The 17,655-nt window shown below is 40.9% G+C and overlaps 1 protein-coding gene and 1 long non-coding RNA gene across 2 annotated transcripts in view; one reads left to right on the plus strand and one right to left on the minus strand.

The window, feature by feature from the left end:
- Positions 1-1,682, minus strand: part of LOC309401061 — a 40,970-nt gene extending 39,288 nt beyond the window's left edge. Inside the window, exon 1 of the long non-coding RNA XR_014176752.1 lies at positions 1,544-1,682. This is a non-coding gene — a long non-coding RNA (uncharacterized lncRNA). The remainder of the gene's footprint in view (positions 1-1,543) is intronic.
- Positions 1,683-2,880: 1,198 nt separating this feature from the next.
- FAM171A1 (family with sequence similarity 171 member A1) overlaps positions 2,881-17,655 on the plus strand; it is a 118,822-nt gene continuing 104,047 nt past the window's right edge. Inside the window, exons 1-2 of the mRNA XM_081933747.1 lie at positions 2,881-2,918; positions 4,244-4,294. Coding sequence (XP_081789873.1) covers positions 2,915-2,918; positions 4,244-4,294 — 55 coding nt within the window. The 5' untranslated portion in view covers positions 2,881-2,914. The remainder of the gene's footprint in view (positions 2,919-4,243; positions 4,295-17,655) is intronic.

Here is a 17,655-nt window from a genome sequence, read left to right on the forward strand (position 1 = left end):
AGCAATATATACAATATATACTGTATATTTCACTGTAGAAGTTTTTTTTACTAAAAGCTAAATTATTCAAGTATTTAAAGGGTTGACTTTCATGCTACCAGTAAATACTGCCTGGATATGGAATATGTTGTTCAAAAACATACAGAAATCAGCAACAATCCTGCCTGCCTTCTTTCTATTGCTCCATAGAGGCATTGCTCATACCTACTACACTAAAAATACAACATATATTAGTACAACTTATATTCAGAATAACTTTAATCCTTTTAAGACATGACGAACTGAACATATTTTACAAGCTCCACAGTTTTCCTAACAGTGGGGACAAAATAGAAACTCATATTTGGTCTTAGATTGGTTAAAATCTCTTCTTTCTCCCATGGGCCTGGGCTCCTGATTTTCATTAATGATTCTGTTTCTTCCTGGAATCAGACATTGCTTGAGAAATTAAAATGCTATGATTTCTAGCACCTCATGCAATTCTGATGATGACACATGATCCTGAAGCAAGCCCCTAAAAAGCATGCCATTTATCTAGAAAGTCAATTACATTTGGCTATCTTGTCTAAGATGCATTTCTGAATGTTGCTCCTCATTAGTCATTACTAATTACCATTGCTAATTACCATTACTAATTACCATATAAGAAAGTTTCAACCTTAAATGAATAAGGGACTTTCTTACTGACAAAATAAGGAAACTTTTCAGAGTTATGACCAGAGTTATACATTAAGATGCAGATTTTATTGTTGTTTTGTGTCAGAATTGCCTGGATATCACATTCTTCACAACAAACTTACACAAATTTGAATAATGTATGGAAAAGTAGGTCCAGTGCATACAGTGGTGTTCAAAGCAAAATCAGTTTCCATTGGAAAAAACTATTGAATTAAATCTTAATAATAATGCATCAGCAATGCCAACTTCAGTTTCTACACTTGGCTCAACACTAAGAGAAAGAATCTGTTTAATCAACTTCGAACAACTACACCAATCTTGTCCATATGTATTTCTAGGCATAAAAAAGTATGCAAAATCTTGGATATTTCAACTATATTTAGGAGAGACAGGATTTTTTTGTGATTCAGACCACACATGCTATGATTTGAAGACCTTAATAAGTTGAACATGTAGACAATATGGGCAAGAACACATTTTTACATATAGCTAGCCATAGCTAGGATTTTTCTGTATATGAACTTTATTGTTTTTAATTATATTAAATCTCCTTTAAGGACTTAGTTTACTTTTGCCTGATACTCACCAGAAAATAACAGAAATCTATACTACTACTTTTAGTAACAGAGACTGAGAGAGTTCTGGAGGTTGCAAAAATGTCTGGGGCGTATACAGTTAACTCGTGCAGAGACAACTGTGATTCAAAAGCAGTTAATAGTAGTGGAAAGATGAATCTTAATTTGGACCTTAAGCAGAGAGAGGGGAATAAGCTAAGATATCTAAGCCTATATCCAGAAAAACATGCAAAGCAAATTTCACCCTCCCAGAAAGCAATGGATGAAAGACAAACAAATGTATTGCTTACAACCAAATCAGATTACTCTACAAATCCAAAATCGCCTGTAGACAAGATGGGTGGCACACAGATCTAGTAAATAAATAAATAATAAAATGATAGAAGAAATAGAAGAAAATTGGAATCCAGAAATGCAGCCATTTTTCCCTTTGTCAACTCTTACACTGTGAAAGGCAATTGGTTGATTTGCAAAAGCTTAAATACCTCCCATCCAGGATACATTCTAAAAGAATCCTTCATTCATTCAAAAATCCTACTAATGTGTTGTTTAAAACAAAGCCTTTATTGGGCAAATTTGACATGTAATAGAGCTTGTTACCCCACAATGTGTCAAAAAATATCTATTTTAAGATATTTAAGATTTACTGATTTATCTCATATTTCAACATGGAATTTGGACATGGGAGAAAATAACAAAGACTCCTTTGTGTCTGGCAGAATTCCTCTGTAATTTTGATTTCACAGAACTCTAAGAGACCTGGTTGACTAGAGATAAGGAAAAGATTTATTTATTTATTAGCTTTCAGGTTCTGGATTATTCCTGCAAAGAAATACAAGACCAAGAGACCAGCATCAGGAGGACTGAGTACAGTTGCCAAAGTAAACCTCCTAGGCTGATTGAGATAGGAATCCTTGGAAATGACTCTCCCATTTAGCTGTAAAATTTGCATACAAATCCTATGAAATAGTTTACTATCCTACCTACTATCATACATCTTCCTACTTTTCTCCTAATGTTTGAATCTAGAAAAGTCAGTGCTAAAGAGAAATTCAAATCACCCTAAAGCTACTGAAATACTGGAAGGACACTCTAATGCCAGGGTGGGGACCTCCTTAGATGATTTTGTACACCTGGAAGTTATCCTTGAGCATTATCTTATAAATGATCCACTCTGGCTTCTAGAAACCCTAAAAGAAATGCCACAGGCTCACATCTTGTTTCCTTGATTTATCAATGTAACTTCCATATTTTAAATAGTATAGAATCTGGTTTTATACATCCTTTACATATCATTCAGGAAACTCTAGTGGTATTTTAGATTACATATGTGTTACATGGAACAACACTGAGTGGTTTCAGAATCTTACTCTTAAGGTCCTCTACTCAAATACTCAAAGTCTATATAGCTATAATGGTTCTCTAACAAAGAGTATACTTACCCATAGTGATATCAGACAGGGCTCTATCATAGCCTAAAATTTTTAATCTCAGTGTCAATGATATAGCAGAGTTCCTGTATACTGCAGACATTCATATGTGAAAGATCCATGACAAATTTATTGTTATCTTTTTTTATGCTGATGACATAGTTCTGATGGCACATTCCCAGAGAGGCCCGAGAAGACTGTTGCTGAAGCTAAATACATCAACACAGGATCATGGGTAAATCATTTTAAAAGAAGTTTGGGAAGGGCCAAGACAAGTACTGAAAGATTATATACATTATTTAATTATAATTACCCTGATAACTTGTCCCCTCTACTGAAAGCATTCAGAGCAAAAAGAGTGTCAGTGCTGACTTATTGTGTGAATTGTTGGGCCTTATAAAAATGTCACTTGAAAAAGTTCACACACTTTTAAAGAAGCATACTGGGAATTCTTAAGAACACTTCAGTCCTTTCAATTAGAGCCAAAACAGATATCTAGTTGATACATAGCCAGTTACTAATTAAAGTTTTCACATACTGGCAAAGGAACCATTGAATGGACCCTTTAGTCTTCCCAAAATAAGTTTAGTACAAAAGTAAGTATGGGTCAGCCCAATTCCTGAATAAGTTGACTTACTGAAGTTATTTTACAGCATGGTAGTATCACTCTCAATTGCCTCTCAGGCAACGGAAACTTTTAAACAGACAGTCATAGACATCAGTGCTCAAACTGATTTTTAAATTGGTTGACTAAGAACAAAACTATTTTTCAATTTGAGAAATATCTATCAAAGATATGGACACAATTATCGAGAAGGGGCTCTTCTAGATGTTGGATTCCACGGCCAAATACAGGTATTTCCACCACCTGTCATATCATGAGAGGATGTCGGAGGTGGGTTCTTACCGGTTTGGACTGGTTCAGCCCGGCCTGGGTCGCAGAACTGGCTGGATGCGCCTCCGAACCGGTTCCCCAGTTGCCGCCATCGCTATGTTTTTTATTCAAAGCATGTGCATGTTCAAAGCGTGTGCATGTTCAAAGCGTGTGCATGAGCAAACTGGCAGTAACGCCGGCCAGAACCCATGCCTGGAGGATATTATATATGTTGCCCTCACCACTGAAGACATTGTTAATGTTTTTATTATTAACTATATGCCCCTCTTATGATTAGACATTTAACATCCCTATTTGAAAGAAAACTCCACTGGGATCTGAATTGCTGATTGTCCCATTTCCTCCTGGGTTCTAATCTATACACCATGACCAGAATTGATAAGTTAGTTAAGGTAGTTGAGCAAAGAACCCATTATATCAAACAGATTGAGATATCTTGTAATGGTTATCTGAATGTTGACTCCTTATATTTATCCCATATGTATTTTATTACTGTATTTTATATATTTTTCCCTGAAATTAAATCCTGCATTTTATTTTTGTTTTATATTTTGATAATACTAATCAATTAATAAATGACTACTAGTACAGACAGAGGTCGTAAATTGTCCACCCAGATTTACAGCCTCAGTCATGCTATAAATCATTTCGCATGTTACTTTTAGATTCTTTCCATCATTGGTTTTCCAGAGGCCTTCAGACTGTAATATATCAAGGTAATTTGGATTTTATTTCTTGCTTATTCTTTATTTCAAGGTACATATGTTGCCTAATGGCATAGCCGTAAGTTTTCTGTGTTAATTTATTGCTCGCTTGACTATGCATATTGAGCAATGGTAAATCGGGAAAAAGCAGCAATGTCAATACACACAAATATACTAGCAGTTTAATGTTTTAATCATCTTATATAAATGTTTCCTTGAAATTATACAGCTAAATTCTCATATCAAAGAACAATCTCTTTATTTAAAGAAGTGTTTTATTTTTGAATCCCGACTTAGAAGTTTAGATTGCACATACTGGCTAACATCCTTTTGTTAGGCAAGTTGATTTATATTTAACTTATGGGAGTTACATTGTGAGATTTGTTTTTCTCTTTAAAATGGTAGAGGACGGTTTTATAAAACAATTTGATTTTTAATACTTGATATATATATATTTTTGCTTCGAGTGTACTTTTATTTTTTTTATTGAAAGCTGACATGAATTTTTGGGGCGAAAATATGGCAGTTTATGTTAAAATAAAGTTTACAGGCTTGATTGTTCATTTAATAATCATTTACTTACTTATTTATTCAATTTCTATAGCCACCCAACTTAACCAAGTGATTCTGGTGGCTTACAATTTTAAAATGATAAAACGATTTAAAAACATTAAAACAATTAAAACCATCCATAAAATAAATAAGTAGAAACAATAGCTGTGATGATTAATTCATTAATAGTGAAATCAAGTTACCAGCCTTGTACTACATTCCGGGCCCTAGGCCTGGATACATAGCCAACAGGCTTGGAACCATTCTAATATCTGAGGGAGAATATTCCATAAGGCTGGAATACAAAAGGAAAAAACAACAACAATCTTCTACTTCTAGACAGTTAACACTCTAGCTGGCGAGATCTGCAACATGTCCTATCTGTTGGATCAAACTGAATAGGTAGAAACTCTTGGGAAAAGATGATCCCTCAGTTAAAGGGTCCCAAGTCATATACAGATTTAAAGGAGGCAAATTGAAGTTATGATGGTGCTGAAAAAATTACCTTATGACCAGTCCTCACACTTATAGTTGTTGTAGCATCTCTACAGCCATATGATCAAAATTTGATTAATTGGCATTACACATATATATTTACAATGGTTGCAGTGTCTCATGATTACCATGACCTTCCCAGAAGACTTTTGAAAAGCAAAGTCAATAGAGGAACCAAATTCACTTAAGGATCCCAATGAATCACTTAACTGTGGCAAATAATATAGTAAAATAGAGTGTGACTCACTTAACAACTGCAACATTTACTGATGGAAGTTCCAGACCCAATGGTGGTTATAAGTCAAGAACTACTGTATCCGAGATTGTTGTAGGTTTTAAGGCTTTATTAGGATAAAATGAAGCATACTGTATAAAGCAGGTCATTCCATTGTAGCACTCACCCCTGAAGGAGCCATTAATGATTGGGTCTTTCTGTCCCTCTTCTCAGATGATCAGACCACCTGATCCAAACACAATGACACACCTTGTGCATTTTGTGAAGCTTTAATTAAATAGTTCTTTCTAGCCAGAGGTGGTGAATCCAGAAACTGCAGCTGGATCAAGAGCATAGCCGTTTCTGAGCTCTGCTCTCAACTAGGATTGTCACCTTTCTTATGGCAGCAGGAATGCAGTCCATATAGCCCAGAATCCCAAAGCAGCTCTTCCCCTCAGAACAACTTGCGACTCCCTTCAGTCTTTCTTTCTTGTCTTTTTCCTGTCCTGTTGCCTCTTCCTTCCCCCCCCCCCCTGTGCTGGTGGAATGTATAGTTCTCTCCCCTGTCCTTTCATTTCAATTTCCTCCCTCAAGACTACCTCAGTCCTGCCCCCATCAGAGTTCAAGACAGGTTTTAGTCATTAGCCAAATATGGAGCTAACTGATATATCAAACAACAGTTGTTTGCAGTCAATCACAGAAATTCTTATCCAGATGGAAGGACCTGAGTAGCTCAGAGAGAAGAGAAACACCAGCAGTAATTTTAAGTCTTTGCATTATTTGCAAAATGAAAACTCTGCTGATAAAGCAGGGCTACATCATTAATACACATGTATCCCTTGCAGTATCACAAGCCAATCATTTACCTCTTTTTCTCCATGACACTTCATTCTGTCTGGCAGTTTAACAAGATGGCTGCCTGTTGCAGAGTAAAGCCAAACAGAAATTTAGCTGATTATAATACATGTGTGCAGTATAAACTCAGTACTAGACAGAAGGACTGATGCAACAACCAACAGAACTGATGGGCTTTCAGGGCAGCATGGCACAATCGCTCTTTGCAAACGCAACAAAAATAGCAGAAATAGAAAAGGACAAGGATCACTCATGTTTAGCTCCAAAATACATTACCTCTGCAAAGGGATTGCAAAACAAGTGGGTTTGAGAGATCTGGAAGCCGGTGGAATATTAATCTTGGCCTAAGCCGTTTCTTTCAAAGACACACCAAGTTTGTTAGATTGGGCAATGGAAAGGCAGACACAGGCTTTCAGTAACAACAGCTCTTTATTAATAAGACAACAAGTGAGAGTAATCCAGCAAAGGCTGGGTCTGACAGCAGCCCTTTTATAGGGAGCTGTCAGACTCTCAGCCAATAGAATCAAATCTCTGTTCCCACCGGAACAGAGGACCTTGGTGGAAACCATATTTACTGTTGTAGATATCTAACACCCCTCCCCTCTTAGATGGACTAATCCTACTTGTAATGTAGTCACGCAGGTAGGCGGGCTTTTGCGTAGCTCTGCCTGACCTACGCAGTTCAATAGGAGGAGTTCCTTTGGACAGGTTGGATGGACCTGTTTGCCCTGCAGCTCCGCTTGGTGGAAGCTCGTGGAATCTTCCACAGGCTGCGGGCTGGAGCTCCTAGAGCTGGTTCGCTCAGAGCTTGCTGCGAGCCTGCAACATCACCAGATGAGTATTCCGGATAGTTTGGGCTTGAGCTAACTGTTGGAGGAGTGAGTGGTTGCTCTGTTTGGTTAGGGCTTTGGCTAACTCAAGCAGGAGTTACTGCTGGTGGTCTAAGATTGGAGTTGGAGAGGCGGCCACGGAGTTGGTCAATGTGCCTCCTCCAATTTCTACCGTCCTCAAGCTCAAGAAGGTATGAGCGAGGCGCGGTGATGCCTATCACCGTGGCAGGAATCCACAGTGTTCCCCCGGCGTAGTTGTGGGCATATACCGAGTCCCCTATGCTAAAATTCCGGATTTTGCTTGTGGAGTCTGGGGGCAAAATGGCAGAATAGTTTGGGTGTAGCAGGTCTAAGTGGGATCTTAGCCGGCGACCCATAAGAAGCTCAGAGGGGCTTCTCCCAGTGGTGGCACTGGGTGTGATATGTTGAATTAGGAGGTAATGGTCAACCAGTGTTTGCCAATCTCCCTGGCCCATCCTAGAGAGGGCCTCTTTTGCAGATCGCGTCATACGTTCCGCCAGGCCATTGGAAGCCAGATGGAACGGTGCGACCAGGGCATGCCGGATTCCATGGGCTGCTAGGAAGGTCTCGAAGGGCATGGCCGTGAATTAGGGACCATTGTCTGAGACCAAGACGTCGGGCAGGCCGTGCGTGTAGAAAAATCTCCGTAGTACCTTGATGACCACCTCTGCTGTTGTGGAGGTCATCAAAACTACCTCTAACCACTTTGAGTAGGCGTCCACAACTACCGTATTTTCGCCATATAAGACGCACTTTTTTACTCCAAAAAAGAGGGTGAAAATCTGAGTGCGTCTTATAAGCCAAATGTAGCCACCTGGGTCCACTGTTCCCTCTAAGGTGCACGGCAACAAAACACCGCGCAGCAGTTTCCAACTGCCGCACGGTGTTTTGTACTGTCACAGGCGCCGGAGGCTGGGGAGGTCCTTTGCAGACGGCTAGAACTGGCCGCCCGCAAAGGACCTCCCCGGACTTGTTTTGGTGAGCGCAGGGTGACTGACTCCAGTTCAGCAAAGCAAGCCCGGGGAGGTCCCTTGTGGGCGGCCAATCCTAGCTGCTTGCGCCCGGCGCTGCGGCTAAAATAAACCCTCAAAGCCCCTGCCGCTACTGGAATATCTGCTGCCGCCTCCTCCTCCTCTAACAGCACCACATTTGCTGCCTGACGCTGCGGCAGATTTCCTGACAGTGAGAAGTGAAGCCGCCAAAGCTCCCGCCAAAGCTCCCGCTGGCGCCCCCGCCCATGGCAGCAGTGCCTCCCCCTCTGTTCGGAGCATCTGAGCTGAGCCCCGTTACCCCTGCCCTCTCCTCCTCTGCTGTGCTTTTGAGGAGCCATGAGCCGCGGGAGCCAGTAGGAAGGCGGCGGAGGGCAGCAGGGTTAAAAAAAGCCTCATGGCTTCTCAAAAGCACGGCGGAGGAGGAGGGGGCAGCATGGTAACGCGGTGCCCAGCTCAGATGCTCTGAGTGGAGGAGGATGCGCCGCCGCCGCTGCCATGGGTGGGGGCGCCAGCGGGAGCTTTGGCAGCTTCACTCCAAATGTGGTGGTGCTGTTGGAGGAGGAAGAGGAGGCAGCTGTTATTCTAGTGGCGGCAAGGGCTCATCGTCAGCATCTTCAGCAGCAGCCCTGCCCCGTGAAAAAAACCGAAGATGGAGCAGATCCACGCAGATGACGTCGCTGCAACATGACTGGAGGAAGAACTCTGGGAGTTGAAGTCCACAAGTCTTCAAGCTGTCAGGTTTGAAGACCCTGGGTTTTTTTTTTTATAAAGGGTTAAGGGTGCAAGGGTCTTGTAACTTGACAGCTTGAAGACTTGCATGCTTCAATGCCAGAGTTCCTGAGCCAACATGACTGGAGGAGGAATTCTGGGAGTTGAAGTCCACAAGTCTTAAAGCTGTCAAGTTTGAAGACCCCTTGGGTTTTTTTTTTCCTAAAGGGTTAGGGATGCAAGGATCTTGTAACTTGACAGCTTTAAGACTTGCATGCTTCAATGCCAGAGTTCCTGACCCAACATTTTGGTTACTAAGCAGGAGCGTTGTTAAGTTATACTATATAACACTTTTAATTAAGCGGGTACCTTGAATAAACATAACTTTGAGTTTCAAATAATACTGATTTTGTTGTTGTCTTAGGTGACACCTGTGAAAAAAATTCAGGTGCTGCTCAGGCATAAAAATGTGCCGCTCAAATACTATACTTTTCTGCTCACACTGAAAAAATATTAGAGGGAACATTGCCTGGGTCATCTAAAAATGGGGGACATAAAATTGTTCTTAAACTGCTGTTAACTTTATACAGTTGATATAAAATATTTTACTACAGTATTTGGGTTCAGAATCTTTTTTTTCTAGATTTTCCTCCTTTAAAATTGGGTGCGTCTTATATTCCGGAGCGTCTTATAGGGCGAAAAATATGGTAGTAAGAACGTTTGGCCGTGAACTGGGCCAGCAAAGTCTATATGCACCCTAGACCATGGTGCTTGAGGACGCTCCCACTCCTTAGAGGGGGCCTCTGGGGGAGCGGGTCTGGACTCCTGGCACAGTGTGCAGGTAGTCTTTCGCGCTTCTGGAGCCGCGTTCTGGCGCTGCAAAACCTCGGTCAATTTGGCGGCTGATTCTGATGCCCTGGCTTCTTCCTGGGTTATCTGCAAGGAGAGGTTTGCTCGTGCCAGCAACCTCCTTTGCAGACTAATGTCCTGTATGCTGCATATTATGCGATCCAGAATCAGATCGTCCAGGTCCCTAAATTACAGTACGCGGCAGCCTTGCGAAGCACCACCACATAATCGTTAATCGATTCACCCTCTTTTTGATTCCTGGTGTTAAAACTTGTGGCGGCAAACATATTTGGATGGCTTGGGCACATAGTGCATTTTGAGCGTTTGTTGAAGCGCGGACCAGGCAACCGACTGTAATGGTGTCGGCTCTGACAGGTTCTTCGCCGTCTCAAACACTTCCCGGCCACAGTACACGAGGAACATGTTCTTTTTCCGGCCGTTTGGTATGCCCACGAGGTCGTTGGCCTCTAGGAAACATTCAAAGCGGAGCATATACGACTCCTAGTGCTCAGAGACTGGGTCATATGGAGTCGGTGGGGCATGCATGGCCACTTTCCCGGTGGAGAGAGCGATTTAAGCTTGCCGCTCGGCAATTGTCACTTGACACCGCGCTGAACTCCAGACTGGATAACTTGCTGGATTTTCTGTGCTCTTTTTGGTTTGCCTAGTTGCCTTCCAATTCCACCTTCGTTGCCAGTGTTAGATTGGGCAATGGAAAGGCAGACACAGGCTTTTAGTAATAACAGCTCTTTATTAACAAGACAACAAGTGAGAGTAATGCAGCAAAGGCTGGGTCTGACAGCAGCCCTTTTATAGGGAGCTGTCAGACTCTCAGCCAATAGAATCAAACCTCTGTTCCCGCCGGAACAGAGGACCTTGGTGGGACCATATCTACTGTTGTAGATATCTAACAAAGTTCACCTACTTTTTCTCTTAATTCAAATCAAATCTCATTATTACAGTCCTTGACCAGCCAATGTGATATAAGTGGTATAGTACAAAGAAAAATAACCTAACACCACAGCTTATTACTTTGAAAGTGAAAAAAATAGGTCAGTAAAAGAATATATCTACTTTAAAAGTTTTACACAATTGTATAACTTGGTGAAATGGCTTATAAATAATAAACATATAATTTATCTGTGTGGCTGTCATATTTGGGAAAGTCCAGAGCAATTATAGCACATATTTGCACATAATAGAAAGAAAATCATATGAGGACATGAGAAAGAGTTTCTACTTCCCTGGATCCAAAAGGGCAAAGTCTCTGCAAATAAGGTTCCCCATGGAGTGATGGGAGAGCATCAAAATGCACATCTTTGTTTGCTTAGAATTAGATTGCAGTGATAGCCTGGAGTACAGTACAAGTAGTCCCCAACTTAATATCCTTTGTTTAATGACTGTTCAAAGTTACAACGGCACTGAAAAGTGTGTCTTATGACCACTTTTCACATTACAACTGTTGCAGCATCCTAACTGTCATGTGATCAAAATTCAGACAATTGGCAATTGACTCATACTTATGATGGTTACAGAGTCCCAGGGTCATTGGATCAGCTTTTGCAATCTTCTGATGAGCAAAGTCAATGGGGGAAGTCAGATTCATTAAAAAAAACATGTTACTAATTTAGCAACTTAAGTGATTCACTTAACAACTGTGACAAGAATGGTTGTAAAATGGGGCAAAACTCATTGAACAAACGTCTCACTTAGCAACCGAAATTTGGGGCTCAATTGGGTTTTAGTCTATCTGTATAAGCTTGCAAATTTCTAACATTTGGCAATAGAATTCAGGGGCATTGATGATATCATTTTGATTATCATTGTCCCTGATTCTGATAGAAGAGAATATTTATAACTCTGGGTTGAACTGTGGGATCTTTGATAATGAGTACTATAATAGTATATTATACTCTCTACATGGGGCTTCCCTTGAAATGCACTCGGAGGCTACAGTTGGTCCAGAACGCAGCCGTGCGGGTAATTATGGGGAGTACTAGGTACTCCCATGTGACACCTTTCCTGCGCGAGCTGCACTGGCTTCCTGTGGTCTACCGGGTGCATTTCAAGGTTTTGATAACGATCTTTAAAGCGCTCCATGGCTCAGGACCTAGTTACTTGCGGGATCGTATCCTGCCCCATACATCCCTGCCACCAATTCGCTCGCACAGAGAGGGACTCCTCCAGGTGCCGTCCACCAGACAATGCCGAGGGGCGGCGCCTAGGAGTAGAGCCTTCTCTGTGGCGGGGCCAGCCCTGTGGAATGACCTCCCTCCGGATATTAGGACTACGTCTGACCTCCGCTCCTTCCGTGTAAAGCTCAAGACCCACCTATTCCAAGTAGCTGGCCTGGCTCAACCATGATCTAACTATATCGCTCCTGACGGGTTTTTATTTGTATAATTTAATTGAATTTATTTATTTATTTAGGGGTTTTTAAATATTGTGATTTTAATTGTTTTTATCCATCAGCCCACCTCCTCCTTGTACACGTCTTAGTACACGTCTTTGTTATATGTATGTCTTGTTCAGATATGTATTTTATATGTTTTGTTGTACGCCGCCCCAAGTCCTTCGGGAGAGGGTGCGGCTAAGAAATAAATATTCATTCATTCATTCATATAAAAATAAGACAAAACTCTACATCCTTCTAGCACTGATGATGTTCTCTAGTTTGGTAATGAAATGTCTGCAAGAAAACCACCAGGCTGAGAGAGCACCAAAAACCCCACAGTCACTGATATTATGGACCTCAACATAGATTTAAAAATTTCAGAACATAAGAATGATATGGAAAATGATGCCAGAATGAATTTACAAATGAAACGAGTTGATGTCTTAATAACCAAGAAACTTATAAATGAACTTATTTTAGGTCAGACTTCTCTAAACCGTATTCTGAAATTTCTGGGGGTTGCAGCTCCAATATCAGTTTAATCAAATCTGCCTGTTTCTGCTGCTAGCAGGGTATTGTATGTTCTTGATGCTACCTTTCTAATCAGTGCTGTTCCTACAATTTAATTGCAATTCTAACATTCCTAGGCAGTTCTTCCAGGCACTTACTTTTCTATTAAAGTTTTTAAAAAGAACATGCAGTGAAATATTTCAGTGAATATTCTCATTCATCCAGGTAGAATTGTCTGAAAGTTGAGTCATGGCAACTGGACTTATTTTCTTGTTGGTTTGAGACATTTCACCATTCATCCAAGCAGATTCTTCTATCTGAGCAAGTTGTTAAGGAGAATCTGAGTAGGTAGTCATTGGAATGTACCAACTTTTAAAAACTGAAGGGTATGTGATTCTGCAGTCTGCCACCTTTCTTGCTTTTTTCATATTCCCACACCAACTTCAGGGTTTCTTCCACAAAATGCATGACAATATATCAATGAAGATTCTGAAGAAGCTGCTTGGATGAGCAGTGAAACATCTCAAACCCAAAAGAAAATAAGTCCAGTTGCCGTGATTTAGTTTTCAGACAATTCTACCTGGATGAATGAGAATATTCATCGGCATATTGCTATACACTTTAGGGAAGAAACCCTGAGGTTAGGTTGGAATATGAAAAGACAGTAAGAAAAATAGCAGATTACAAGAATCACCTAAGCTTCAATTTTTAAAAGTTGGTACATTCCAACGACTCTCTGCCTACTCAGTTTCCCCTAATCAACTTGCTCAGACTGAAGAAGCTACTTGGATGAGTGGTGAAGCATCTCAAACCAACAAGAAAATAATTCCAGTTGCCATGACTCAACTTCCAGGCACTGAAATTGTCAGGGGAAAAAAACGCCTGATATCTGAGATCAATGAATCGGGCTGATTCCCTTCCGCATATCTTTTCAAACAGCTTTAATAAAAGTAAATAAAAGTAAAATAAACTAATTGTTAAATTTTGATAATGAACGCTCCGTCTGCCAGCTCTGCTTGGCAGCCGGACAAAAGAAGAAAGGAATTCTGGAATGTGTAACGCATGCGCAATAAATCACTTTCAGATAACATTTTGTTTTATGACCTGCGCAATAAAGCTTTCTTAGTTTAACTCTTGAATGTCAGTTCATGCCTAGCAAACTTTTTAACATCTTAACACCCCTTCTTTTGCTAGTCTGGGCTGACGTCATCAAATCATCAATTAAGGCACATCTTCTTTCGCAGATACTCGTGTTGATTTGCGGCAAGTGGTTTGTTAAGCATGTCTGTGATCTGATCATGTGTAGAAACATATTGCAATTTAACAAAACCTTGCTTAACTAATTGCTTTGTGTTTTGATAACGAATGTCAATGTGTCTGGACCTAGAACCTGTAAAATGTGACTCAGAAATATAAACCACAGATACATTATCTTCCATCACGGTGATTGGTCGAATAGGACGTGTCCAGATATCTGTGATCAAAGCATCAAACCACGTTAGAGAATTACAAGCATCTGAAACACAAGCATATTCAGCTTCAGTAGATGAACATGAAACAAAACTCTGTTTTCTCACTTGCCAGTAAACAGGACAACCATTTAGGAACATCATGTAACCAGAAGTGCTTTTGCGTGACTTCTTGTCGCTCGCCCAGTCGGAATCAGCAAAACAAATCAACTTTGGTTGATCAGCGTGTGTTGGTTCCAGCAATAACTTCATGTGTTTAGTGTGTTTCAGGTATTTCAACAACTTCTTAATGCATGACCAATGAAATTGTGTTGCCTTACCTACGTGTCGTGATAAAAGATTAACACTAAGTGCGATGTCAGGTCTGGTCCAACTACTAATGTATAATAGTGAACCAATGACTGAACGATAAAGTGTTTGGTCCTCGAACTCAGGACTTGGTTCATGTGTTAAGTTGTGAAAATCTGTTTGCATGGGTGTCTTTGTTGTGCTAGCATCTTTCATGTTGCAATGATGTAGAATGTGGTCAATTTTCTCTTCTTGTGAAAGACTAAACCCCTTCTGTGTCTTTTCAATTTGAACACCTAAATAAGTGCTAATGTGTCCTAAAGATTTTAGTGTGAAGTATCTCTGCAAACTTTTGGCAAAAATCTCACTCATTTTCTTATTTGGACCAATATAAACAATATCATCAACATAAACAAGAATTATCTCATATGCATTGTTAGATCTTTTTGTGAACACGCATTCATCAGTTTCGGACTTAATAAAGCCCATTGAATTTAGTTTGTCAGTAAGACATAAATACCACATTAAATCTGACTGTTTCAGACCATAAAGACTTTTGTTCAGGAACCAGGTATCCCCTTCTTGCTTTCGGAATCCTGGAGGGCTTCTCACGTAGATCTCTTCATCTAGGTCTGCATGTAGATAAGCTGTGTCCACATCAAATTGAAAAACTTCTAAACCAAGAATAGTTGCAGTGGTTAAAGCAATTTTTACACTTTCAGTTCTGACTGTTGGTGAGTAAGTGTTTGTGTAGTCCTCAGGATAACGTTGAGCGAAACCCTGAGCTACAAGTCTGGCTTTGTATAAAGACTCACCATTTGGTTTCTTCTTGATTCTGTAGACCCATCGAGTGCCAATGTCTTTCTTGTTTGCTGGAAGTTTTGCAGGTGTGAATACATTAAGTTTCTTTAAACTGTCCATTTCATCCTGCATTGCATCATACCACTTGTCTTGTTCTGAATCAGGAAGCTGTTTGATTTGTGTGAATGTCTCTGGAGGAAGAGTAACGTTGCAAATCAAAGGTACTGGTGTTTTTGTCAGTTGCCATGAATAACGTTGTGGAGGGATTCCTTTTGTGGCCCTCTTGGAGCGTCTAGGAGCAACAGACCAGTCTTCTTCTTCTTCTTCATCATCATCCTCGTCCTCTCGTTCGTCGCTAGCATCAGCATCCACGGCTTGCGAAGACGGAACATCAGTTTGTGAAGAACTGGTAGAAGGAATATCTGCCTGCGAATTGCCATCAGGCTGCGTGGCATCTGGAACACCATCTCTAGGAAAATAAACTTCAGGATCATTGGAATGAATCCTGGACCAGTCAATGTCTTCCTCAAAATTAGCAGATTGTGAAATGACAATCACATGTTTAGTATCAATGAATTTGTACCATTTTGAATTATCATCAATACCCATAAATCTCAGTCTCTTTGCTACTGTACCTCCCTTTCTTCTTTGACTTAAGGGAGTGTTCACCATAGCATATGAACCAAAAATATGGAGGTTCTTGAGATCAGGCTTGTAGCCATACAGCATGTAGAAAGGAGTTTGATTGATTACACTGCTCCAAGTACGGTTGACAATGTAATTTGCATATTTGATTGCTTCACCCCAGTATGCGTTACTGAGATTGGCATCTTCTAGAAGACAACGCATCATGGTTTGTAGAACCCCTTGTCTTCTTTCTACGACTCCGTTATGAGCCGGTGTATATGGAGCAGATGTCTGATGAAGAATTCCATTCTTACGCATCTAGTCCTGGAAACGCTGAGACATGAATTCTGCACCACGGTCACTCTGGATTCTGGCGATGCGAACTTGGTATTGTGTAGAAACAAACGCTGCAAAGTCTTTAAAGATCTGAAAGGTCTCAGATTTCTCTCTCATAGGATATACAAATCCATATCTAGAATGATTATCTACAATTGTTAAAAAATACTTTCTGCCACCAAGTGTTGGTGGGAAAGGACCCACTATGTCAGTGTGTACCAAATCAAAAATGCGTGTTGATAGGCGTATAGCGTGTTTGGGAATTGCAGCCGCCTTGGATTTAGCCTTTTTGCAAACCGCACAATCCAAAAACACCTTACACCCCTTTAGATCCAAACCTTTTGCGAACTCCGGCATCTTTCTAAGAACACGGAAACTGGCATGTCCCAATCTTCTGTGCCACTTGTGAATACACCTGGAATGCAAAGGTTTACCAGTTAGTGAATTCTCAACATTAACAGTTTCATGAGGACCCTCAGGCTTGCTCTGAGCAATCTGTTTCTGTTTTCTTTGTTTGTTGGCTTTAGGAGCCTTTGGCACAGTAACGTTTTCTCTCTCTGGGACAACTCTCTCTGGGACTGCGTTGTGCCTTTTTGGAGTTTGCATACTTGCCTGTGCTTGCCCTTTAGGCTTTGGCTTTAAGTAATAAACACCACCAATCAGCATAGTTTCAGCAATAATATCTCCATCTTTAACTAAGTAACTTGCTTTTTCGAGGTGGTGAACCTGGAACTTTAAATCTCTGGACAAGTGACTTTGACTAAGCAAATTACTGGTTGCTGAAGGTATGTAATAAACATCAGGGATGTGTGTATCGAGTTCTTCAATGTAAACAGTTCCTTTTCCCATGACCTTGCAAGTGTGGTTGGTGAAGGAATACAGTTCTCGATACTCGGGCTCTGGTTCGCCCATCTCTGTGAAAAGTTCCCTTCTGTGGGTAACGTGCACAGCTGCTCCACTATCTAAAGTCCACAAAAGACGTCTGTCGAACTTTGGATCAGGTTGTGGAACGTTGGTTATGGCCAGTGTCACAAGTGGAGCTTGTGAATCATGCCTTGGACCACGACGGCCTTGTCTTCCGCCTCTACCTCTGCCTCTGGAATCTGTTCCTCTGGGCTGGTATGTGGCGGGAGCTGAAACTCGTTGGGGACAATCCCGGGTGTCATGTCCCACACGGTTGCAGGTGTAGCATTTTGGCATCCTTGGAGCGTAGCCTCTTCCTCGGAAGGGACGTCTGGCTGGAGCCTTCGATGCTGGAGGTCGTTGCAGATGTGGTGTAGCTAACCTGATAGCTTCGTCTTCCACTAAAAGTCTGCAAACGTGGTTAACTGTGCGTTGAGCAATAGGCACGTAGTTAATCTTTGCAACAGCATCTTTCCATTCATAATTCAATGAGTTAATGATGATGCTAATCATTTGGATATCATCGAT

This window comes from Natrix helvetica (genome assembly GCF_964273705.1).
Source record: "Natrix helvetica genome assembly, chromosome: Z".
Lineage (NCBI taxonomy): Eukaryota > Metazoa > Chordata > Lepidosauria > Squamata > Natricidae > Natrix > Natrix helvetica.